The sequence below is a fragment of the Chionomys nivalis genome, chromosome 2, assembly GCF_950005125.1.
Source record: "Chionomys nivalis chromosome 2, mChiNiv1.1, whole genome shotgun sequence".
Lineage (NCBI taxonomy): Eukaryota > Metazoa > Chordata > Mammalia > Rodentia > Cricetidae > Chionomys > Chionomys nivalis.
Window position 1 is genome coordinate 122,443,255 of NC_080087.1, and position 26,254 is coordinate 122,469,508.

The 26,254-nt window shown below is 51.2% G+C and overlaps 1 protein-coding gene across 9 annotated transcripts in view; it reads left to right on the forward strand.

Annotated features, from left to right (window-relative positions):
- The window catches only part of Tns1 (tensin 1), a 222,497-nt gene extending 208,824 nt beyond the window's left edge, over window positions 1-13,673 (forward strand). For all 9 annotated transcript variants that reach the window (XM_057762193.1, XM_057762194.1, XM_057762195.1 and 6 more), the window contains 9 exons: window positions 720-806; window positions 1,538-1,669; window positions 2,732-2,824; window positions 3,536-3,613; window positions 5,410-5,481; window positions 5,876-6,044; window positions 6,738-6,806; window positions 7,307-7,339; window positions 9,068-13,673. In XM_057762193.1, the coding sequence (XP_057618176.1) occupies window positions 720-806; window positions 1,538-1,669; window positions 2,732-2,824; window positions 3,536-3,613; window positions 5,410-5,481; window positions 5,876-6,044; window positions 6,738-6,806; window positions 7,307-7,339; window positions 9,068-9,212 (878 nt within the window). In that variant the 3' untranslated portion in view covers window positions 9,213-13,673. The remainder of the gene's footprint in view (window positions 1-719; window positions 807-1,537; window positions 1,670-2,731; window positions 2,825-3,535; window positions 3,614-5,409; window positions 5,482-5,875; window positions 6,045-6,737; window positions 6,807-7,306; window positions 7,340-9,067) is intronic.
- Window positions 13,674-26,254: the final 12,581 nt, after the last annotated feature.

The window sequence follows — 26,254 nt, forward strand, 5'->3', positions numbered from 1 at the left end:
TGTTGGAGGATGGAGTGCTTTTGACCGTACTGATACAGAATGCCACTTTCAGTGTGGGTATCAAGAGGGGACGGGCCACAGGAGAGAGACATAGGTCTTCTTGTCCTCTGTTTATGGATATCAGACTGAGCTTGGAGAAGGGAGGTATCAACCTGTGGGAGGGAAGTGGGGAGAATTAACTCAGAATCTGCTAGGCACAGGGAATGGGGTGAGGAAGGGATGCCTGCCAGGTCCTTTAACCACAGAATGGCCAGGCAATGGCTGTGACTAGCAGGAGGAAGGGTCGGGGAGAAGGCTACTGGGTACCTCCCACCACGTTCTCAGATGTTTGAGGATCTAGCTTTCGGGTTTATTTCATGGGGCTGACACTCACTTGCTAGCTTAGACTAATAGAGGCAGATTCTGTCATAGCAAAGGCCAGAGATCAAAATCCAGATGTTGGCAGAGATGCTTCTGTGTCTTTTGGATTACAGATGTTTCCATATTCACCTGGAACAGTCCCCGTGTGTCTGTTGTCTCTTCTCTACTTTGAAAGACATTTGTCATTATTGGATTAAGTCTCACCTCGGTCTGTCATGCTTTTGTCTAAATTTGATTACATCCGCATGGACCCTCTTTTCAATAAGGCCATATTTGTAGGCTTGAGGTGTTAGGATGTTGACACCTTTTGGGGAGCATGCAATTCAAGGGTAACACTTTCCCTTTGCTTCCTCCTTTAGACAATAGTCCCGAGACACGGGCTAAAGTGAAGTTTGTCCAAGACACTTCCAAGTATTGGTACAAGCCTGAGATCTCCAGAGAGCAGGGTGAGTTGGGGACAGCATTATTGGTTTGGTGACCCATTGGAAGACTTCATGGACTCCCGCTCACCATGTCTGCCTTGGGAAAGAACTCATTCCTCCATTCAGTAGGTGGTGGTCACAGAGAGGAGGCTGGGATCAGAGTCAGAAAGGAAAAAAGCACTTCCCATGGAAAGGGGTGGGGCTGTTAGAAGCAGATCCTTGGAGTGGTCAAGCAAAGTCTTGGCTTTCCCAGGCAAAGTAAAATGCCAGTCAAGGGATCTGAAAATATGATATGGAGGATATTATTATTACTATTATTACTATCATAATCACCATTATTATACAGAAAGAAAAACCAAAAAGCCAAGTTTGGCATGTAGGCCTGAGGGTGAAGCCCACCTCAGAGTCTCAAGGAAAGTCCATTGTTGTAGAAGGAGGGTCAGCAGGGAGGGCCTACAGACCCTCTCTTTTTCTGGAAATGAGATTATGGAGCCGTCACATTTCCCAGTCACACACTGTCTGCTTCCTGTCATGGGGCTGTGCTGAGTAGTGGCTACAGATGGCATGGTCTCCAGCACTGGCTCTCTCTGGCCATCTGCAGAAGACATTTGCCTTGCTTGGGACAGGAGGGCCCTCTGGAGTGCTTGCTTTCACCCTGGCATTGAAGAATATCATCTCAAGAGAAGAGAGAGTCCTCTCAAGCCAAGACAGTGCCACTGGTTTTTTGATGACTCTTTTGCCCCCTCTCGTTTCAGCCATTGCACTCCTGAAGGATCAGGAGCCAGGGGCCTTCATCATCCGTGACAGCCACTCCTTCCGAGGGGCCTACGGGCTGGCCATGAAGGTGTCCTCGCCCCCTCCAACCATCACTCAGCAGGGCAAGAAAGGTAGTGTCTTCTCCCCGCCAGGCTGGAGCTTCTTGCTTTCATCAGAGCCTTGGGTACTGAGCAGGGTCCTCACTCACCAGGGATGGTCTCTGAGAAGCTGGAAGACAGTGAGGGGTGGTTTGGGGACAGCAGTCATTGGAACTTGGTGTATGTGGGGTGTTTCCTGGAGGGATGGAAGAGAGTGTCGCAGGCTTTCTTTTGGGACAACGACCAGCTCCCAAATAAAGACACAGAGACTTAATATTAGTTATGAGTGGTTGGCCTTAGCTCATGCCTGTCCCACTAGCTCTTACAACTTAATTCACCTGTTTCTCTTTATCAGTGTTTTGCCGTGGGGTTTTTTAGGTTTCTTTCCTTCTGTTGTCTTACTCCATGTCTGGCTCTCTGGCATCTCTCTCTCTTTCTCCCTAGTTCTCGTTTCTCTTTTTTCTCTTCTCTGTTCTCTTGAGCCTAGATTTCTTCTCCTACTTATTCTGTCACCAGCCCCACCTATCCTGGTACTGCCTAGCTATTGGCCATTCAGCTTTTCATTAGACCAATCAGGTGGCTTAGGCAGGCAAGGTAGAACAGCAACACAGATGTTTACATAATTAAACAAATGCAGTGTAAGCACATGTAACACACCTTCACAAAAGTACTATTTTGCAACATAAATGTAACAAACACATCTTTACATAGTTAAGGTAATATTCCACAACATAAACAAATGTAACAAACACATCTTTACATAGTTAAGGTAATATTCCGCAACATAAACAAATGTAACAAACACATCTTTACATAGTTAAAGTAATATTCCACAACATAAACAAATGTAACAAACACATCTTTACATAAAGTACTATTTCGTAACATAAACAGATGTAACACATTTTTACATAGTTAAAGTACTATTCCACACGAGGAGTGAATGGTGATTCTCATCCACAGGACTCTGGACACTTTGCCTCAGTAACCTTCTCTCCCATCTCACCCTATACACTGCAGAGGCCATGAGACAGTGTTTGGAGGGGGGTGCTTTGACAATGAGTGACCAATTCTGTTTCCTCTTTTCCCTTCCAGGAGACATGACCCATGAGCTGGTGAGGCACTTCCTGATAGAGACAGGCCCCAGAGGAGTCAAGCTCAAGGGCTGTCCCAATGAGCCAAACTTTGGTGAGCATCTCGGCTTGTCATTCTGATCTCTATCCCGGTCCTCAGGGGGTCTGGTCCAACTTATACCTATCTTACTGCTGCCAGTCCACCTGGGCGTGGCTTGGGCAGAAGGAAGGAACTGCTGCTGTTTTTATAAAGTTTTATTTAAACCTGGCCACACCTCCTGGTTACATACTGTGCACCGTGGCTCCTCCACTCTGCCGGGTCCCTTTCTGTGTTTGTCTTGCTCAGTTGAGGCCTACTGTCAGTGCATTAAAATAACCGCAGTAAGGACGGCTGTCCTTGGCTGTCAATATGTGAAAGTCACTATCTAGGTGCCATGTCACTCTGGTGATACAGCAATCCTGCACGGTAGCTGTCATTCTCCCCTTTTTGCACATGAAGAATGTGTACGTGCCACTTAGGTCCTCTAGATAAACGACAGAGCTGGCATCTTACGTCACCCTTCTCCTACTGCACTGGTCTGATGGTGACTTAGGGAGCATGGCTATCAAGGAAAGCAGTTAGGTCCCCTGGGAATTCTCCGTGTAGAGGGGGGCAGGTTTTCAGTTCTGTTGGTGGAAGTGGTGATGAGGAAGCTGGGGGCTGGGATGTGGCTCAGGAACATGCGGCAGATACTGGGAAGCTGTGAAGTTGGATGGGGTGGGGTTCCCTGTGTCCCGTTTCCAGTCTCTCTTCGTCACTGTCTTGGTGTGCTGTCTCTCCCCGCAGGCTCCCTGTCTGCTCTGGTCTATCAGCACTCCGTCATCCCACTGGCCCTGCCCTGCAAACTGGTCATTCCAAGCCGAGGTAGGAAATACTCCTTCATGCTGTCTGCCCAGAATGGAGCCAGGGCGGAGGCAATACAGGGAACCCCTCCCCCATCTCTTACTTTTTTTTTTTTTTAAAGAGGAAATTAATTGCCCATTAATTACCAGATTATTCTCAAAAGTACTCTGGCTGTTTAAGAAATTTCACACTGAATTCTCAGAACAGGCCTTATTCTCAGAATGAGGACAGTCACATGAGGATTATATCCTAGTACAGGAGAGAGCTAGTGTCAGGTGACCGTCTCTGTTCAGCCAGTTTGACACACTGAATTATTAATTACCATTGGCCGACATTATTAGCTTAAAGGTTCAAATGCAACTTAAATAACATTAGTAACCACACAATTTAGACACTAATTCAATTATATTTGTATGGAATTTACAAAATCGTTTGATATTTATACCATATAAACTGGCAGCGCTCAGAGCACAGTGCTTGGAGTTGCCGCAGCCATCCTGGGAACTTGCTAAAATGCAGCTGTTTTCAAATTTGTCAGACACTCTGGGTCAGATCCAGGCCAGGGGCTGCCTGCAGGTCGAGGCTGAGCCAGGCGGATCCAGGTTCAAGACCTGCTCTGGCTACAGAGTGAGTTTAGGTCCCATTGGGCAACACAGAGAGCTCAGAATAAAAAGAAAAAAAAAAAAAAAAGAAGCCAGGGGCAAGGCGGTGGTGGCGCACGCCTTTAATCCCAGCACTCAGGAGGCAGAGGCAGGCGGATCTCTGTGAGTTCGAGGCCAGCCTGGTCTACAAGAGCTAGTTCCAGGACAGGAACCAAAAAGCTACGGAGAAACCCTGTCTCAAAAATTAAAAAAAAAAAAAAAAAAGAAGCCGGGTGGTGGTGGCGCATACCTTTAATCCCAGCACTCGGAATGCAGGGGCAGACAGATCTCTGTGAGGCCAGCCTGGCTGTAAGAGCTAGTTCCAGGGCAGACAGATCTCTGTGAGGCCAGCCTGGCTGTAAGAGCTAGTTCCAGGGCAGACAGATCTCTGTGAGGCCAGCCTGGCTGTAAGAGCTAGTTCCAGGGCAGACAGATCTCTGTGAGGCCAGCCTGGCTGTAAGAGCTAGTTCCAGGACAGGCTCTAAAGCCACAGAGAAACCCTGTGTCAAAACAAAACAAAACAAAAAAGGAAAGAAGAGGAAAGATGTAGCCCCACGACAGAGCACCCCTGTACGTGTAAGATCCAATTGCGGGCTCCTGTGTCAGCACAGGGATGCAGCACACCTGTGGACTATGCCCGCCATCTGTATCCTAGCACAGCTGTGTACCAGCACATAGGAGCACCGACACCAACATCACTCAACTCTTCTTCCTCCTATTTTTCCTCCTCTTCTTCCTTCTGATATTCTTTTTAAGAGTTAGGGGTTTTTGTTTTGTTTTGTTCTGTTTATTTATTGATTGATTGATTTTTGCTATGTAGACCAGGCAGTCCTTGAACTCACAATTTTGCCTCAGCTTCTGAAGTGCTGGATTATAGGCACACACCACATTCCTATTTCTGACTGCATACTGACGTGGGTGCCACCATTGTCGTCACCGTCCGTTCCTAGGTACTTAGCAGGTGCTGCAGTGGGGATTCAAGCCCAGTTCTTCTGAACTGTAGCACCTCGCAGCAGTGTGCTGGGACCTGGGAGTCATTTTATATATGCAGCGCTGACTGCCAAGACCCGCTGTGAGAAGAGTATCCATTGCAGAAAGCATGTACTTGCCTTTGGCCCGGCCAGACTCGTTTTAATTACTGTAGGGTTTTAATCACTAATTGAATTTTTGTCTCAGACCCCACAGATGATTCAAAAGATAGCTCAGGCCCTGCCAACTCAACCACCGACCTGCTGAAGCAAGGAGCAGGTAAGTGTCACCCGAGATGGGACTGATGCCCAGGCCTGCTTTCCCACCTCCTGCCCGGTCCCCTCCTGCAGGTGCAAGTTGGAATTTTCTCCCAGATTTCATTTTTGTGTGCAGTGGTTTTGGCTCAGGGCTTGCCTAAAGTTTGTCATCACCTGCCTCTGCACAGTGGCACTGAGGGATTGCCCGCAGGCATACCCCAGCCCCAGTGGCTCCTGATGGATTGCCTGCCACATACCCAACCCCCGTGGCTCCTGAGGGATTGCCCATTGCATACTTCAGCCCCCGTGGCTCCTGAGGGATTGCCCCCCACATACCCCAGCCCCCATGGCTCCTGAGGGATTGCCTGCCACATACTTCAGCCCCCGTGACTCCTCCTTGGTTCTATTTCTTCCAGCTTGCAATGTGCTCTTCATCAATTCTGTGGATATGGAGTCACTCACTGGGCCACAGGCCATTTCCAAAGCCACGTCTGAGACTTTGGCTGCTGACCCTACACCAGCTGCCACGATTGTTCACTTCAAGGTCTCTGCCCAAGGAATCACACTGACTGACAATCAGAGAAAGTAAGCCTGCCTGCCCATCTTTTCCTCCAACCCTCATTTATCCACATACACATGCTCTGTCGATCCCTATACCTATTGCCTGTTTGTGCGCTGTGCATCCAAAGTGAATCCATCCATCCATCTGTCCTCCACCCATCTATCCATCCATCCTCCACCCATCCACCCACTTGTTCATTCATCTACCCACCCACCCACCTAACCAACCATCCACCTATCCATTCACCCACCAGCTTATCTACTCTTGCATCCATCCATGTATACGTCTGTTCATTCACCAAACATCCATACATTGTGCAAGGACGTATGCATCCCTCTATCCAACGTCATCCACTCATCTATCCATACTTCTAAAGAAGTGGCCTGCTTTGAGCATGTAGAATACTGATGAAGAAAGGTCCTTGATTTGGAGAGTAGAGGCTTTCACACGGTGAGCTCTGTTCTCAGCCCACTTCCTTCCTCTTCCACAGTTCCCCATTTATCATTTCTCAGTGCCAGTTCTATGGCACATCTGTCTGTCCCTGTGTGGGGCTTAAGTCCTGATATGAGGCTCTCAGGCCATCTTATTCATAAGGAGAGTCTTATGACCCATGATAGGCACAGTGATGGGAAGGTGGCCTGCCCTGCAAGTGGTGGCAGGTGTGAATAAGCAGTTACTCCCATGCTCACTCTGGCCCTCTGATATCTTTGCCATAGGCTCTTCTTTAGACGGCACTACCCCCTCAATACTGTCACCTTCTGTGACCTGGATCCACAAGAAAGAAAGTAAGTATCTTTTTTTTTTTTCAGAGTGAGGTTGGATATTTATTTAGTGGGTTTTGGAGGGGGAAAGGAGAAGGGAAGAAGAGCAGGGAGGCAGAGAGAGAGAGAGAGAGGAGAGAGAGACAGAAGCTGCCTCTCCAAGAGGGAGATGGAAAGGAAGAGTAAAAGTATCTTAAGGCTCCTCCTTCCTCTCCCCTGAAGTATGTGTGTGTGTTGTGTGCTGGTGTATTCTGTCTCAGCCTCAGCGATGGTTTGTCCTGTGCACTGAGAGCCATTATGTTGACAACTACTCTAGTCTCCTCCCCAGACCTGCGGACTTCCCACAGACTTCATTCTGCTGTGTCTCCTCCCTACACGGGAGGTGGGCTGCAGTATCCTCTCCATTTGGATTATCCTGTGTGTGATCTTAGGGATGTGTCTCCTGGAATGGGGTCTCCTCTGCCTTCCCCTGGCAGAGCTCCTGAAAGAGACACATTGGCTTATCGTGGGTATTTTTTCCACAGGTGGATGAAGACAGAGGGAGGCGCCCCTGCTAAGTAAGTGTGGCTTTCCCTGCACCGAGCTGGTTGACCCTTGAACTCTGTGGGGAAGTCAGGGACAGGGATGGGGACAGGCTCTAGGCCAGGGTCTGTATTCCAAGGTCTCTGAGATCAGGAGAAAGGGAATATGGCCCACATCTTGTTGCTAACAGAGGTATGTGTCTAGGCATGGAGTTGGAAGGCTTTGTGGAAAGAAAGAATACTTAAAAATGGGCTTAAGTGACAGGTGCATTTTGGGTAGATAGAAATGGGTTTAGGGGTGGGAAGGCAACCTCAGAGGAAGGGGTTGTGAGACTCTCAGACTGCAGGCTCCCAAGGACAGGCGGGTCTGTCAGTTGCTAACAGTTGCTGAAGGAAGAAATGGAGGCCACAGTGTCTGGAGTGGGCCAAAGAGAGAGCACCTTGCTTGGGAATCTAATCCGTATCAACAGGGGACTCCAGAGGGGCTGTGTAGGAGTGAGGATGCCTCAGCCTTCTGTAACCTTCATAGGATCCAAAGGCACCTCACATTCTTGTGCCTCCCTGTGCCACCAAATCTCTTCACGTTACTGCCAGACATCAGACAAAGCAAAGTTTGCCGGTGGATCAGATGGCAACGTTCAGAGCAGGCCCAGTTGGCTGGGCCTCTGTCCTAGCAACACAGAGAGGGAGATAGGCCTGTGTGCTTCTATTCTGGGCACTCAGAGATGTCCTTTACCCTGCCTTGGTCACACATGCCATTCCACAGACACAGTCAACCTGGAAAGGGAAGTGCCCTGACTCATCCGGTCATTATCACGGGCCTTCAGGTCCTACCACAGAGTAGAGAGAGTCAAGCTGTTTGACACACAGGGCTCTGTGTATGTGTGTGTGTGTGGTTTCCTCATCATGTGTGTGCTATGTGGATATGCATTTACTGTGTATCTCTTGCGTAGGTGTGAACAGGGCATGTTTGTGTATGTATGCACAGACCCACACGGGCAGGCAGAGGCCAGCCTGGCTAATTTTAGCTGTGGGTGCCATGCATACCCGGCTGAGGGGTTTCCATCGGCATTTCCAGCTGTCCCGATTTCCCCATCTCGCTCTAATTAGCAACACGCAGGCTGGGAGGGGCCCTGAGCTCACATTCTGTTCCCTGCTCTCATACTTTTAACTCTGTTTTGCAGAGAGCGAGAGAATGCTGGGTCAGTCCCATTGGTGTTGGGGGAGCAGGGGACAGGTGTGGGGTTCCTTACCCCTCCTATTTTCAGGGCTTCCCAGCTCCCAGAGCTAGCTAGGAGTGTGTGTGTGTGTGTGTGTGTGTGTGTGTGTGTGTGAGAGAGAGAGAGAGAGAGACAGAGAGAGAGAGAGAGGAGAGAGAGTGGTAGAGTGGGGGAGATGGGGACCTGCTTATGTTTGTCCCTGACCCCCTGGGAGGCGTATCCCATAGGAACCCTCAGACTGGGGTGGGGCTGAGAAAGAACCCAGGAAGCTTGGCTTGGCCTCTTCCTTGCACCCTTTCTAACATCCTGTCACTAGTACCCAGCTCAGCTCCTGCCCCCTCTCCCCAGGGGAATGCCACCTTCCCTGAAACAAAGCAAACACTGTCCCAGGACTTGGCTTTTAGAGCTAGCCCCAGATCTAGATGCTTGGAGAGGTGTGGGGGGTGGGGAAGCCGGGCTGGCCCGAAGCAGGCTTTCCTGCCTGGGTCGCCCTCCAGAGAGAGCCTGGATTCCTTACCTAGGCCCCCTCTCCTGCCCCCTCTAGGCTCTTCGGCTTTGTGGCCCGGAAGCAGGGCAGCACCACGGACAACGCTTGCCACCTCTTCGCAGAGCTTGACCCCAACCAGCCTGCTTCTGCCATTGTCAACTTCGTCTCCAAGGTCATGCTAAGTGCTGGCCAGAAGAGATGAATCCTGGAGTCCTTGCCCAAGGCTGGGGCACTGGGGATGGGGCGTGTGGGAGAGGGGACCTGTGAATCCTGACCACCTTAAATCCAGAAAGAGGACTTTTGGGTAGACTGTGGAGAAGGCGAGAAGGAAGTGCAGCGTGGAGGAGAGGGAAGTGAATGGTGGAGGGGAGGGGAAAGGGAGGAGGAGAAAGCAAGGATGGACGAGAGGAACTCAGAATCCCTTGTACAGATGGAAGCCACACCTCCCAAAGCCTCTCCAGCTAGCTGGGGGCCCTGGCTTCCCTCCCCCTCTGAGAGAATTGAGTCCCCACAGGGAACACACAGGCCTCTTTTGGTGGTGGCGGGGACCAGATTTCACAGAGCAGTGACAAAGCTTGTTCTCCCTACCCTCCTGCCTTGAGAGAAGAAGCTGAACCTACTTCTCTGGAGGTAAGGTTGCTAAACCCAGTGACCAGCGTGTGACATCAAGCGGTGACACTTTTTTACATTTTGCTCACCCGAGGCACCCATGGTCTGTGCTTGCTCTGACTTCTTGTTGCAGGGTGTAAAATGCGCCCCCTCTCCCCGTGCACTGATCACTGATCGATACCTGCCTCTATCCACTCGAATTACAAACAGCTCTGCTTGTCTGCGACCCTTGTGATACACACTGACCAAAGAAGACTAGGGATATGGGGTGGCATGGCGCCAGGGCAGAGACAAGCTGTCTCCTGAAGGAGCATGGCATTATGGGTAGCCGAGTCCTCTCTCTGTTCCTACAACTGCCCTCTAGTGGCCCTGGGGGCCTCCAGCGACCCTGGTACAGAGGGCAAAGCCCACCTGCTGCATTAGCCTTACTCTGTCTCCGAGACTGAGACTGAATCTGCGCTGGAGGAAGAAGCGATGCCCACGGTCTTGGGAAAGATAGCCGTTAGGGAAGGGTGGCGTCTTTTCCTGGCTTGCGGAGAGTTGGACATGCGCACTGATAGTGTCCAGCGCTGGTTGGGCATGCGCACTGATGGTATCCAAGACTGCCTTATTCCCTTCTCGCAGCCCGATTCCTGGGCCGGGAGTGCCAGCGCTAGCTTTGTCCTTGCTCACCTGCTTGAGGCCTACTGGGGAACGGGAGCTGTGCCTTTCTGACCTACCCTGTCCTACATACTCCTTATGTTGGCTTATCCTAGGAGCCTGCTCCCCAGAGTCCTGCCCAGGACACCGGGGGAGGCCTGGAGCCCCTGTTTTCCTCTCTGTGTTTTGGGTCTGACGGCTGCGGATCCCTTTCTGGCTGGGCTGCCCAGGGTGACATCAGAGCACCTCTGGGGATGCTGCTGGGGAACCATGTGGTCCTCCTACAATGCCAAAGCTTCCCTGTTCCCCTTCTGCCTCAGTTTCCCCAGCAGAACCATGTTGCCCGTGGGACAGAGGATAGAATGTATGAATTTAGTCCAAAGGTCCTATGGTCCATTTGTGGGGTTGGGAAGGCCCCTGTCACCACTCAGGCCTCCATTTAAGCCCATGGGGGTCCCTAGGGGTGGTATTGTACTGATATATAAATATATATAATATATACATGAGACATACTGATAGAATCTGTAAGCTAATAAAAATATAAGAAAAGGTTAAAAAAAAGAATAGGTAAATTGACAAGAAATATTTATTGTTTTTTCCCATATTGCTTTATTGCCCCTGGCCACAACCTGTTTCCTTTTCTTTCCTAATCTGTAAGTAGAGCCTGAACTGCAGGTGTCTTACATCCCAAACAGCTCAGATCTGACCTTGGCCTTGACCCTGGTCTTGGCCTCCCTAGGCTCAGTCTGGGACGGGGGATAACACGCTCTGGCTGCTTAGTTTTGGCAAGCAGTAGCCCAGCTGCTGGCATCCTGGATGTGAGGATGGTTGCATCCATCGCTCCAGGTCTGAGCCAGCATGTGTTTGGGATGCAGGTATATGGGCGTGGTGTGTGCATTTCTTGGATTTTTTTCCCCTCCAGGGAGCTTTGATGTGTGGGCGTTGTTTTGAGGAGTTGGAGAGAAGAGTAGGGATCATGGGTAGAGGCTCCTTTGGGTCCCGCTTCCCAAAGAATAAATGGGTTTAGTGATCAAGGTCCTTCTAAAGTGTCCTTCCCTCTGAGATATTCGAGGCTAATGTCTCGATTACCACTTTCTTCATTCCCCAAATGAACTCCACTTCTTCCCAGGTTAGAAGAAAAATTTCCTCATCCCCTTCTTTGTAAATACCCTCATCCTGCTGCACAGCCCCAGGAGGCTTCTCCTGGCTGGAATGTCCACGCAAGCCTTTGAGGAACATCAGAGCCTCTGCACCCTGCCTTAGGCCATCCCCCAGTCAGCCTCGAGTCAGGGGTCAACCTTCACATGAGGTGTCACCTTCTCGTGCTGCACCCAGGCCCAAGCCATGTGTGAGTCATGTGAAGGACCGAGGTGGGTGCTGGGAAGTGGGTGCCTCCTTCCCAGCATGCCTGTAGAAGGAATGGACACCTGAGTTTGGCTTTTTTGGAAGGGCGTTGGAGAAGGGGCCTCAGTTCTTACACTGGGAACCGCACTGTAGTCTGCCCTCTTCCTCACTGTGATTCTCACAGGTGGGCCTTGCACATTCATGCACTCACACACAAGCGCACACACGTACACACACACACACACACACACACAGAGACCACACGCACTCTCACCCCTCCATATGCAATCTATTCTTGCCAAAGATTTCCTTTAAACACGAATGCTTCTTTACCCATCGTTTTTTGTGAGTGATCTGTTCTGTTCTTCTGTGTAGCTGAGTCTGTTTGTTAGCAGGGAGAGTGCTGTCTGCTCTTAACCTTGAGTGAAGGAGGGGTAAGGAAGACAGACATGGCAGCCTGTGATGCCATCAGCGAGACCCCTCAGCTACAGCCCAGGTCCATACTGCCTCTGGCAACTCAGAAGATTGCTGAGGTTGGCCTGTGGCCTCAACCTCCCCGGTTATCTGGAGGTGAGCTGACAGAGAGGGACACCGATTGAGCCAGGTTTGGGGAAAGGAAGGCCCCCATAGTTCCAGAGGGTAAGGGTGAAGAGCTGGGCTAGAATACAGTAGACAGGCGGCCCCTAAGGGAAAGCTGGGAAATAACAGTTGGATACTGAAATCTCTGTTGTGCTACTGTGGAACCCTGGCTCCCTTGTCCAGCTTTGTCTGAGGAACGAATTCACATTTGAGGTTTGGAACGGACGTTTCCTGGCAGCTTAGATAGTTTTGGACACGATTGCCAGAATTTCTGGTACACCCTGGCTTTGGAGAGTCCCTGGAGATACCTGTCTCGTGGTGTAGGGAGGACACCGTGGCGGTGCGCCCCTCTAGAAAGGGGCTTTCAGGAGAGGGAGAGACCCTGCACCAGGCCTGAATAGGGCTGAAACAGGTTCCTTGTGGTGTCTGGGAAATGCAGGAGAGACAAGTCAGTGAACAACATCCATCTTGCTCTGGATTTCCTCCTCCGTCCTACCTCCCAGGGTTTCTGGCCCTCTTTCTCCAGCTTCAGATCTTGGGGAGATCCATCCAAGGGAACCAGCCCTCTCCTGCCTCTATGCCTTGGGTCCTTGAAGAGCTTGGACCCAAAGCGAGGGCCACCTCTGCACGTAGGCCTTGGCAGGAGATCTCGAGATCGGTGTTTCCATGGTCAGTGATGACAGGATGTATGTGCGTGTGTGTGTGCAAGTGTGGGTGTGTGTGCATGGTTTGCTCTCTTTAGGGAGCTTCGAGTGGGAGGTGGAGGTGATAGATGGAGGGATGTCAGGTTCAGTGCGACCCAGTAGTGAGAAGAACCAGGAGGTGAGGCCTGATGGTCCACGGATTAGTAGTGTTTTAGTGCTGGCAATGGAGGGGATAGCCACACGGGATAAGGCTCCACAGGCCTCTTCCTTGCTGTCTCCTGTCTCCTCAAAGGGCTGAACAGTTGGAGGGTCTCAGTTGGTTTCCATGCCTGGGCCCCTCACGGCAGCAAGGCCATGAAAGTGCGACACATTCATGCGTCTCCTCGTCAGTGTTCACAACCCAGTCCTCCCTGTGAACCCACATTTGGCTCGTGTGTGTGTGAGCACGTTGGGGTGTGCATATGGTATCTCCCCACTTTCTTCCCTTCCTTCATTCAAAACAAATGTAAGAAGTTCCTTATGTACTGTTATCTCAACCCTGCCCCCCAGGCCCTCTTCTGGGAGACCCGTACCCAGAGTCCATCTTCTGTCCCCCACACCAGCCCTCTGCCCCTGCCCCCCAGCCCTCTGCTGTGTATTTATAGATGGAAATATACTTTATATTTTGTATCATTGTGCCTATAGCCTCCGCCACCTTGTATAAACCCTGTTGTATGGCAAGTGTTCTGGATATGAATGTATTACACAGAAGCTATCCCCTCTGTACAGCCGCTTGTCTCTTACAATCATTGTATGGCTTTATAAATGATACCGTGAAACACGAACCCGGGCTGTGGTCTAGCTGTGTTTGGGCTCGACTGGGTCTTCACTGGGCAAGAGGGATCTTTCCTGAGCACCAGAGATGAGGGTCTTCAGTGATGCTTCTGGGAGCCCAAGCAGTGGCCCTCACCCCTCGTCCTGTTCATCCAAACTATCATTTGTCTGGACTCCCAGCTGAAAAGAAGTTCAAAGAATAAAACAAGGAGTGGATTGACCGGGGTGGCTGTGGAGCACAGGCAGAGCTGGTCCGGGAGCTCAAATGGCGAAAACAGGAAATTTGTCCCCATCTTGTCCAGGTGTGAGGCCCCTCCAGGCTTTCAATCACCAGCTTGACCCATCTCCTGAGAAGCCAGAACCTACACAAATCCTCATTGGCTCCGAGAAAGCCTGCTTGAGCTTGGAACTCTGGGCGACACAAATGCCTTAGGGGCCTTCTGAAACCACAGGATGGCGGATGGGCCGTCCTGGAGGGCTGTGGCTTCTGAGAGGAGTGAGCAGAAGCCACCAGGTGGAACACCTGTAGCCCACTGGTACCTAGGAGTCCTGTGTGAGCTCATTGAAGTCAGGAATTGTGGGCGGTGCTCCCCAGATGTACTGAGCACTGTGGGCATGGAAAGCTTCTTGGAGGAGAAAAGCTTCCTGGCACCCAGCTCTCTGCTCCACGGAGCTCTCTGCAGTCCTGACCAGAAGCTCAGTCAGCTGATCTGAGCAAGCATGGCCACCTTCAGTGCAGCCCAGCGGTGGGGCTTTGGGGGCAGCCTTGACACACTTGTGGGTGCTGGAAACTTCTTGACATTCTTCAACATGACTGAGGACCCCAGAGAACTTTTGTACAGACTCATTATACCTTTTGATTTTTACACAGTAGAAGTTAAAACAGAAACACTTCAAAAATATCCACGCATATAACAATCACACTGAGTGTGGAAATGAATGCTTTTCTAAACTAAGCATTAGGTAGTGTTGTTTGGCATGGTTTAAAGGCTCTGGCCTCTGCTGTTGTCTGTCACTCCTGCTGTGACAGGTCCTTGGAAGAGACGGTCTTTTTGGGAAAAAAATTAACAAAAAGACCAATAGTGGCCTAACAACATGGTGAAATGGTTCTGACCTCCCAGAGGAGGGTTTCGGGGACCTCAGGCTCCCTGATCATTCTTTGAACATCACTTATCTACAAGAGACACAGCCCTCCGGAGAGGCAGTGCCTAGCTGGTCGGGACGGAGTGCACCTGTATTCCTGTTGCCTGCCAGGTGTTGTGTCCCACATCCTGAGGGGCGCACCAGGAAACCAGGGCTCTGGGAGTTACCTTGTCTTCTCTGAAAGGGGACAAGTCGCTGAGGGTTGGAGCCTGAACCAGCAGGCACAGAAGGAAATTTTCTCAGTCAAGCAGGTGTACCTGTCCTCATGCCCATCCCACAGATGAAAAGACTGAGGCTTACGGGATGAGGCATGATGCTGGGGTAGGCGGCAGAGCCAGGCTGTAGACTTTCCCTCTAGGTCCTTCCTAGTGCAGGCCTCTCCGGGAGAGACTAGCTCTGGTAAGTAATGGGCACAGCTCAGGTCGTCCTGGTGTTACAGGCAGGCAGTTGGGCTGGCTTCCCAGGGAGAAAACAGGGCTCTTGGGCTTGGAATGGAGGAGGTCAAAAGGCCATCCTGTGCTGCCACCCAGAAGCCCAGGAATGTGATGACCCTGAGTCCCTGAGGTCTGAGACTTCCTTGGGGTCCAGGAACTCTGACTACGGGGCAGGGGTTGGTCAGAGGCTAGTTCTGGAAGCCACCAAGAAGGCCACCAAGGAGAGGGCAGAGGGCTAAGGGGTGGGACTGGGAGCAGAGGCAGAGACTGCATCCCTCCTCTCTTCTCGTGCTCAGTTCTCAGGTTAACTGAATCCTGATGGGGTCCCATCCCAGGATGCTATGTGGTCAGTCTCAAGTGGTCATGGACAGTGTATCCTATCTCTAGCTGGATTCTTCGAAGAATGGGATGGATAGGCAACAAGGGGAAGAGAAGGAGGTCCATGTGTCATGCAGAAATAATTTAAGTGGGAGGCTAGAAATTGAGGCAGCAGGACACTGTCGACTGAGAGAGGCTGGCAACATCCAAGCTCTGAGACTTCAGCGGGCTTTGGGGTGCCCAGCGGAGAGGATGCAGATGGTAATAGCCCTGTGCTCTTGATAGGTGGACTTTGGGGGTGTCCGCCCTGAGATGGTCAGCAAGCTTTATAGCTTGAAAACTCTCAGAGGGCCTCGCAATGCCAGGCAGGAGCAGTCCCATGCATTCCGTGTGTTTTTTCTGCACGGATATGCTACCCAAGGGCCAGCAAGAATGGCAGATCTCCAGGCTGGAGTTACAGGTCTCTGGAACAGGTCTTGGAGGTTAGAAGCAGTTGCAGGGATGAAGGAATTGCTTTTTGTAGCCAAAGTACAGAGTTTTGGGATCCTGAGGCAGGAAAGAGCCCCCCTCCCCCCGCAGCCCCTGGTCTAGTACTGGGGGTTTCCTCGAAGGAGCCCCTTCTGAGGTCAGAAGGGGAGGGAGGGCAAGAGGGCAGAGGGAGGGTAGGATGAGAACCCAGAAAGAGACGAGAAACTTTCCACTGACCACTCACAGCCTGGGGACAAGCCTGGGTATTAGGATTGTTTTCCTTATATCTCCTCCACACAGAGTCCAGGAACTCTGAAGACTTTTGCCCTGGGGAGTGGAGCAGGCAAGGTCTCTCCTGCAGTGGTGAACCCTGACAGCCCACCCTCCTACTTCTCACCCCTTCAGTGGATATGATGCTAGGACTCTTGACACATTCCAGACATGGAAGGGACCCCAGTGCCTCTCCTGCATCCCTTGGGTCAAGTTCCACAAGAAAGGAGGAACTGGCACCATGGGTTAGGGTTAGGGCTCTTGGTGCCTACCCTCTAGTCCTGAGGCCACAATTGCAGGGCAAGGCTTACACACTCCTCCTGCAGGATATGTGGAATTGATCCTCATGACCAGTGAAACTGCATTTCATTTATCTAACACCTGTCTGTCTGTCTGTCCATTATCCATCCACCCATCCATCATCTATCTATCTATCTATCTATCTATCTATCTATCTATCTATCTATCTATCTATCTATCTATCTATCTATGAGTCAAGGTCTCATTTAGTCAAGGCCAGCCTTGAACTTGCTACATAGCTAAGTCTGACCTTGAACTTGTGATTTTCTTGCCCTCTATCTTCCTGGTGCTTGAGATTGCAGGTGGATTCATTTTCACCCTTTCTTTTCTCCAAAGGAATATTTTTAGTAGTTCTCAGTTTCTGACAGTTCAGAAAACAGCATGGCCCATTCGTAACAACATTGGTGAGGCATGGGACCAAATGTGTAGTGTGTGCCTGTGCGCACACAGACAATAGCACACATGCCCCCACACAAAATGTGCACAGACATTTACATCCATAGAGATGCACATACAGACTCACATACATGACTACACAGACATGCACACATTTGCACAAAACATATCCAGACCCATAGACACTCATAGACACATGGCACACACAGTGCACACATCAGAGGCACATACAGGTGATACGGCCCATGCGTGCTGTGTCTTTACATAGGCATACACTTTCCTGTCCCTTCCCATCAGTTGTCCTAGGATCCATCCTTCCGTTACCCTGAGACAGTTCCAGGGCTTCTGCCACGGATGCTGGGATGGGCTGGTTAGCAGGGCGGTGTTGTGAAAGAGGCTCGGAGGTCAGGGCATGGTGCACAGATGTGTGGGTACGGGCGAGCCCATATGCCGAGGAGTTTTGTGTCAACTTGACACAAATTAGAGTTGTCTATGAAGAGGGAGCATCGGTTGAGGAACTTCCTCCAGCAGACTGGCCTGTGGCAAGTCTTTGCGGGTATTTTCTTGACTAATGATTGATTGGGGGGCGGGGGGGGGGGGGGAGAGCACAGACCACTGTGGGTGGTCCTGCCTCTGAGCAGTTTGTCCTGGGTTGCATAAAAAGCCAAGCTAAGTGAGTCAGGGAGAACAAAGCAGTAAGCAACACTCCTCCATGGCCTCTGCTTCAGTTCCTGCCTCCAGGTTCCTCCTGTGAGTTCCTGCTGGACTTCCCTCCAGGATAGACTACAGACCAAAATCTGAAATGAACACTTTTCTACGGCGGCAGGAAGCAAGCCAAGACAGCTGAGGTTCTGTGGAAGAGGGCAGAGCCCTGAGCTGGAAATGGGGGTTGGAAGGAGGGGATGGTGAACAGCCAATTGATATCGGAAAATCAGCCCGCTCTGAACTCCACGCATGCTCTCTGAAAATCAGCCCGCTCTGAACTCCACGCATGCTCTCTGGCAGTGGTTCTCAACCCGTGGGTCGAGACCACCAGAAAACACACATTTACGATGCTCTTAGGAATCCCAACCACAATTTATTTTTGTTGCTACTTCGTAACTGTAAATTTGGTGCTGAGTGATGTCTTCATTCCTAAGGCCATGGGAAATATGTTTTCTGATGGTCGCGACCCACAGGTTGAGAACAGGAACTTCAAGGGAGGTCAGGCTGGAGACAGGCTGGGAAACTCCAAGCCCCTGGCACGGGGTCAGAGGCTGGATGAGGCCCTTTGGAGGTGCAGTCCCGCTATGACCTCGGTCACAGCTGTGGGAGTTGTCAGGTCTAGCAGAAGCTGGATGCAGACTGGGTATTACCAAAGTTAGGAGACAGAGCCTGGACCCTGCCAGCCCCAACAAGGTGGGCTCGGCCACCTGTCCTCATTGGCAATTAAAAAAAAAAAAAGGTGCAGTGCAGGGGTCACAGGTCCAACTTCAGAGTCATGATACGAGGCTCAGGCTGAAACAGGTGCACAGAGCTAAGTAGTGTGGATAAGGTGTCCTGAGACTCTGTGAAATCTCCTAGCTCCGCCTCCGGCTGCCTCCAGAGTCCAGCCCAGCCTAAGACTCCTGGGGGTTCTCAGGATTTGGTTCTAGCTTTGCTAGGCTCTCAAGAGGGTGAAAGCCCACTTCCTTTCCTGGGCCTCAGTTTCCTCATCTGCAGAATGGGTATGTTTTGCCAGTAAGGGTCAGCCCATGAACTGAAACCCCACACCATGAGTGTGATCTGCCACTTACTCTGGCTCTGTACACCCCAAGAAACACGTGCTACTGGGTCTTTCTGGGCCTCTGCTCCCTCCAACTTCCTCCACCAGCTTGGGGCCTTCAGGAAGACTCGGCAGTTAAAGAGGCTGTGCAGACAGCTTACCAGTGAATGATATTGATCTGAGTGGTTCTCGGACTCCAGCACATAGATTAGGGGGTGGGGCACAGCCGCCTCTGTGGCTCCAGCTTTTGTGGGGCCTGGGAGATCATCTCTTGGCCATCAGGACAGGATGTCCGGGCTCCCTCAGCCTCTGGCCTCTCCTTCCCTCCCCCTGCCTCCCTTGCTCCCTCCCTCCTAGTTTCCCAGGCCCTGCTCACCCTACATCCTGCACTTGGAGTAGTGAGCATGGCTCAGGGGACCTGGCTGATTTGGGTCGGCTGGAGCAGGGCCTACGTAGGGGCCCTTGGTCAGGGAAAGGCAGGCAGGGTCCAGAGAGGGGTGGAGGAAGCCTGAGGTCATGAAGATTCAAAGGAGGAGACCTCAGAGTCACCTTGGGGTAAGTCAACCCAAATACTCTTTCAATTCAGTGGATGCTAAATGAACACCTACTGTGTGCAGGTGCCGAGTTTGGCGGCAGGCAGCATGTGACTTGGCCCTGCTGTGACACTTTGGGCCTGACAGAAGGCTCCCACCTTTTGACACAGCATGGCATTGTCGTCTACAAAGTTCACCACTTGAGAACCCTGCGATAGAATACAACCACTAAAAACAAAACAGCAGAAGCCCTACAGGGCAGATTGGCCACACCTGGAAGAGCCAGCAGCCGCTGGATCAGGACAATGCCTAAGCACCACGGAGGACGGTGCTCAGAGTTGGCAGGTGGGTCAGGCTGGTCTGGGGAGGGCAACAGTGGACCCAAAGACAACAGTGAGAGTCCAGAAAGTGACCAAGAATTGTCCGGGTGAAGTGGGGGGAAGGATTGGTTCAAGTGGACGGAGTAGCAAGTGCCGGGGGCATGGTTAGCAACCTTTATAAAGGAACTTGATGTTCACTTGCAGACAAGACGGGACAGTGGTTGTGGTGGTTTGAATAGGAATGACTCCTTAGATTCGGGTGTTGGACTGTTAGGAGGTGAGGCTTTGTTGGAGGAAGGGTTTACTGTGGGGCAGCTTTTGAGGTCTCTCAGGCCTAAGCTGCGTCCAGTGTGGCTCTTACGCTCCTTCTGCTGTCTGTGGATCAAGATGTAGAATTCTCAGCTGCATGGCTGCCTGCTTGCCACCACGCGTCTCTGAAACCGTAACTCGGGCTTGAGGAGACAGCTCAGTGCGGAAGAGCCCTTGCTGAGCAAGCACGAGGACCTGAGTTCAAATTCCAAGCCCTACATAAAAAGTTGAGTGTGGTTGTGTGTGCATGTAACCCCAGCATCGAGGGGTGGAGACAGGAGGATCCTGGGATCTTGCTAACCAGTCAGCCTAGCCAGTGAAAGACCGTGTTAAAGGAATAGGGAGAGAGGGGCAAACATGTTCGTGCAGCATATACAGGCACCTTACATGTGTAAGAGTAGTAATTAAAAATTAAAAAAAAACTCTGTTATCTTTGCTTGTTATTTTGTTAATTGACCTTTTTTCCCTCCTCCTTAGACTCTAAGCCCCTGAGGGCACAGACCGAGGTGTGATTCTGAAACCATGGTCCAGCGCCTGGCAGATGGGATGCCCTCTCCTTCCGGTGTACAGGGAATGGATGTCTGCCACGGCCTGCGCGGCATGAGTCTGGAAAGCTGGAGAGAGGACAGGCCCATGTACAGAGAAGCTGGGGCCAGGCGGGCTGTGCTGGCCGCGATGGAGACCACCAACCACTGTGACAACGGGGACCCTCAGCGCATTCCTTGTGCACAGCACACGGGGACACGTTAGCAAGTCTTGGAGGCAGTCCCTGTGGGCAAGTGGTCTCCAACTGAAAACATTAGGCAGAAGCTGCACGTGCTGGTCCTTTGCACAGACTGCTCAGCTGTGTGTGAACCCTTATGCGTGGGCCACAGGGAGGCTTTGCCAGCTGTCCATGGGTTTAAGATGCTGGTCCTCGACATGGCCATGCCTCGTCAACCACGCACGCTCACTCAGGACTTTATCTGCTCTTTATACATTCACTTAGGGTTTCTTCGGCTCCCCAAGAACACCTTCAAGATTAGTGCGGGCAAGGGCGTTGGGGAGGAGGAGGAGGAGGCTTGGGTGACCTGTGAAGAGTGAGCATTTACAGTAAGAGCAGAGGGTGTGGTCGAGAGGGTGAGGTACCTAAGTCAAGGGGACTTGATACAGGGCCAACGACATCTTAAAATGATGGTTTTATTTTAGTTTTTTTTTTTTCTTCTTCTGTGTTACTTCTAGAGAGGCCTTGAGCACGACAGGCAAGCCCTCTATTACTGAGTTATATTTCTAACCCTTTTAAAACTTTTTTTTTAAGAGACAGGGTATGGTGCCGGGTGGTGGTGGCACACCCCTTTAACCCCAGTACTTAGGAGGCAGGGGCAGGTGGATCTCTGAGCTTGGGGCCAGCCTAGTGTGCAGAATGAGTTCCAAGACAGTCAGGGCAACAGAGAAACCCTGTCTTGAAAAACAAGGACAGGCTGTGGGAGGAGAGTTCAAGAATACAGATACGTGCATATTGGTCACCCTGGAGTAGGGGGTGGGTGGCACCATTGCTGAGGTCCCAGGCTGGGAGACCTTTGGGGGAGCAGCACTGTGACTGGAAATGAGGGCCCAGGCTGGAGGAGAGACTGACCCCACTTGGAGGTGGCCCCTCCTATAAAGATTGTCTTGTTTGTGGAAAGACCTAACTTGGAGGCCCCGGGGGCCATGCCCCTCTGGCAGACTCCCTCTGGGCAGAGCACTGAGGTTCAAGGACAATTATCAGACTCTAGTTAGAGCTATAGGGGAAACGTCCTGGGCCGGCAGCAGGGCCAACCCACCATTGCTACAGAAGCCACCAAACTTGTGAAGGACACGAACACCAGTGGCCTAACTCACAGGCCCACACCTCACAAATGACATCTGGGGATTAGAAACCAGAGGACCAGATGTGCCTGCCCCAAAGCTGTGGCCCCATTTATGCCCCAGGGTGACCAGGTTCTTACTGACTTAGTGGGGAGGGCTAGTTTTTGTGGAAAAGAAACTGAATGACAAAAACATGGTTGGGTAATCCATTTGTGGTGGTTCACGCCTATAATACTAGCACACAGGATACTGAAGCAGGAGGATTGCTGTGAGTTACAGGCCAGCCCGAGCGTACATAATGAGACCTTGTCCCAAAACACCAAAAAGAAAAAAGGAGGGAAGGAAAGAAGGAGTAAGGAAGAAAGGAACAGAAGGAAAGCAGGGTTGTGTGTTTGTGGGTTAATGTACCCTCCTATCCAGGCATTGAAGAGGGATGGGTAAAAGCCAGAAATTGGGGAACATGGAGTGTAAGGAGGGTCAAGAGGGTTCTGGGAAGGAAGCAGAGGCTTTAGTGAGGAGGGGTTAGGAATAGAGTGGGTGGGGAAGGGGAATCTAAGGAGTTTCTCTATAGAAGACAATGCCCAGGCCCTACCTTTGATGGACCTGAATGCACTCTGCGGGGAGGTCCTTGAGTCTGGCCTCACAGATGTCATCTATTTCCTCTTCGGAGACAGAGTGACGATGGAGTGGAGGAGGAGTGGGTGAGGATGCCAGGTGTGTGTGTGGCTCAGAGAAGCCGCTACTGCTCACAGAACCTGGGGACTGGCTGAGGTGTGTGTGTGTGCGCTCACAGAACCTGGGGACTGGCTGAGGTGGGGTGGGAGGGCAGAGTTCGGTTGCTTATCAGAGTGTTTTTGAACAGCATATCCCTTGTGTCCAGTTGATCACCTGGGCACAGGTTTCCCTGAGCATCAGTGGGAAGGAGGGTAGTGGTGGGGGTGAGGGGTTTTGCCTTGCAGATCCACTCTGGGTGGCTGTCCTTGGCCTGGATCTTTTCATGTTGCTGTGGCATCAGCAGGAGCCAGGAAGGACAGGCTGTGTTCCCCAGAGCCAGCCCCAAAGCGAGAATCAGCTAAGCTCTGTTGCTACAGAGATAAGGGAAGTGAGCAGGTACAGCCGCGCCACCATAGGTGGGAGCGAGAACGGTATTCCAGGTGGCCTTGGGCTTTGTGTGTGCTCGATGATGACACTACCACCGGACTGTCCTTCCTCTTCTCTGGTTCCTCCCTGCCTCTCCTAGTCCAGAATCCACGCTCCCACTCCCATTCCTGCTTCCCCCTGCCTTCCCACGCCAGCACCTCCATCTTTCACTTCCTGTCTGCATCTTCTACTTCGCTCTCTGAATCCGAATCCATGTTTCCCAATGGTACCTTTCCTGGGTCTCCAGGCAACCTTCCTCAGTCAGCACAGGAAGATGACCTGCTCTTTGCTACAGCGGCAGAGAGTGGCGACCACAGGACCATCCCTCTCCAGGAATCTTTAGGGATGGGAAGGGAAGGCTTTTAGGGTGTGGAGAACCACAAGAGGACTCTGGAGTGTTCAGGCAGGGTTCGGAGTCTGAGGTCCTTCTCACCTCTGCTCTTTTAGGTCCCAGCGCTAACATTTTACAGCATTTTTCATGACCCTCTGGCGCCCTCCAGTGGCCAGATAGGAAATTGTGTCTCTTCCAAGAGGAAGTAAAATGGGCAGCTGCTGAGCCAGCCGTCACTGCCCCCCTCCCAGTCCCTCCCCGCTATCATTAATTACATGGTGGAGACTGAAAGTAATTGGGCACTTAGATGTAGGTTGTTCATTAAAAGCTCCTGGGAGTGGCAAGGACCCAGTGGTCTCACTTCCTACTCCCAGTCCCACCAGAGCGCATTCAGCCTACATGGTCAACCTCTGTGGGGCAGGACTAAAGTCCACCAAGGTGGTGGGAGCCAGTGAGGAGCCCCGAATGTGCTCAGTGGGAGGGGCCCTTGGTGAGCAGTCAGTGACTGGGACACATATGTCCTCTTTACCTCCATTCTCTGGGTTGGTTGGCATCCCTGGTACTTCCTTCTAACCATCACTTCCTGGACACACAGGTCCGTCTGTCCATCCTTCCACAGTAAGCTTACTCTTGCGCCTCTATTTCAAGCTGGCAGGGCAGACAGCAACTCTTCCATGGCAAACGTGCGGTGTTGGGTTTCACATAATTCGCCACCCCCAGGCTTTGCTCCTCTTCCCCTCCCGCCTCCTCCTGTGGGCACCCTGCTAGAGTCCGGAGTAGAGAGTCTTTAGCCTGCTTTACTCTCGCACTTCCAAGGAAGAAGCGGCAATGATCTTCCACACGCTTGCTCTCTTGCCCCCACAACTGTCCAAGTCTCTACAAAAGTGAGGCAGAATCTGACGGAAAAATAGCAACTTACAAAAGCCAGACAGCGGTGTGGCAGGGTTCTCTCCCGCAGGCAGTGGCTGTAAACACAAGCAGAGGCCCCAGCGGCCATCACTCTGCTTCACCCTGCAGTGACACCCTCCTGTGCCTGTTCTGTCCCCAGGCTCAGCTCTGTCCTCACTCAGGTGTTCCCAGGTGGCTCACTGTTCAGGTCTGTAAAATGGGCTAGTCACAATGAGTGAACCAAGTTCTGAGTTGTGATGTAAATAGCTTGCCTGGGTTTGTATGTGCCATGCAGGGAAATGGGCTTTTTATTGAGTTCCTACAATGTGTCAGGCTCTACCTGACATGCATAGGATCTCATAACATACATAACATACATACATACATACATACATACATACATACATACATACATATGTGTATATCTATATCTATATATTTATGACCTCCCTAAATTGGCCATTCTACTCCCGGTTCACAAAAATGGCCTACAGATAAACGACAGTTCTGTTAAAGGACTGCAGAGGGATTTGCGGTCAGATCTGAATATATGCAAAGACTTTAAGGGTATCTGCAACATCATAGATTGAACGGAGGCAGAGCATGAAGAAGGTTGGGAGTTGAGAGCGCATTAAATCCTATGACTCAGAAGACTGTGGATGGGAGAGAGGAGCCAGGCAGCAAGGACAGGGCCCAGAGAGACTTGGGGCTTGTGAGGTCTTCGTAACCTTGTTTCCCTGCAAAGCAGGGCTTCCGAGGAAGTCTTGGCTGGGCCACCGATCGGGCAAAGGAATCCTAGAACGGCCATCGGGAGTTGGTCACCGTCTCCGGGGTCCGGGCTTGAGCTTTACAAGAAAACAGGACCCTGAAAGCAGAAGCTGGAAGAACTCCCAAGATGGTGCTGGGGAGTCAGCGTGCCACTTCACCGGCCTCGGGAGGGTCTGGCGATGCTCTGGGTTCCGTGTGCAGGCAACAGGTCACACGGGGAGTAGAAGCTAGGGAGGCAGGTCCTGCAAGTTAGATCCTGAGTCTGCCAGCTCCCTGCTGGTGGCTTACAAAGCAGGAGTTCCTCCTTCTGAAAAAGCGGAATGAGCCTTGTGCCTCTTCCTCACTCGCACCTAGTATAAGACTGGAAGGAACCAGTTTTTCAGTACTGTAGAGACATGGGAAGGAGGACAGTGTCCTCTAGTGTTAATAGCTTGGTACTGCAACTCAGAAGCCGTAAGATTAAATAAACCTCAGATGGTAGTCACAGGTTGTCCGTCCACTCCTCCCTCCCTCTTCTGTGTTTGTATCCTTTCTCCCTAAGTAAAATCCTCCTGTTTTGTCCATTTCCCCCTTCATATCACCTGTAACCGCCCTCCCCTCCTGCAATGGCCCCGTTTTACTTTCCCAATTTCTAAAGTTATTGAAGAAATCAAAATGGCCAAGAAACACCTAAAACATGTTCAGCTAGGAGAATGCACATCAAAACAGCTTCGAGATTTCATCTTACCCTAGTCAGAATGGCAAAGACTGATAAAAAACTGATGGCAAATGATGGAGGGGATGTGGGGGAAGGGGAACGCTTATTCGCCATTAGGATTCTAACTGGTCCAGCCACTCTGGAAATCAGTGTGGAGAATCTTCACAAAGCTAAAGATAAACCCACCCTCTGAGCCACCTCTGCCTCTCCTTAGCATCTGCACCAGGGCCCAATTCTGTGATTACACTCCACTGGTTCTGTTCAGCCATGCTCATGGCCATTCTACCCACCGTTGCTAGAACGTGACCTACATGGCCGTCAGCTGATGGATGGATAATGAAAATGAGGTACGGATTCACTAAGGAATACTACTTAACTGTAAAGAAAAAGAAACCCATGAAATTTGCATGGGGTAATTAGATGGATTTAGATGCAATTAGCAAAGGTCATTTTGAGTGAGGTAACTCGGACCCAGAAAGACAGATGCTATATGTACTCTCTTATCTGAGGGTTCTAGCTCCACCCAAATCTTCAGATGTGAGCATGCAACCTGGAGTAGCTTGAGAAACCAGGAGAGTAACAATTTAAAAACAATGCATTTAATTTCATGTGCATGAATGTTCTGCCTGCATGCATGTGTGTGTTCCATATATGGTGCCAACGGAAGTGAGAAGTTCCAAACCCCAGATATGGAGTTAGGGCGGCTGTGAGGCACCATGTGGGTGTTGAG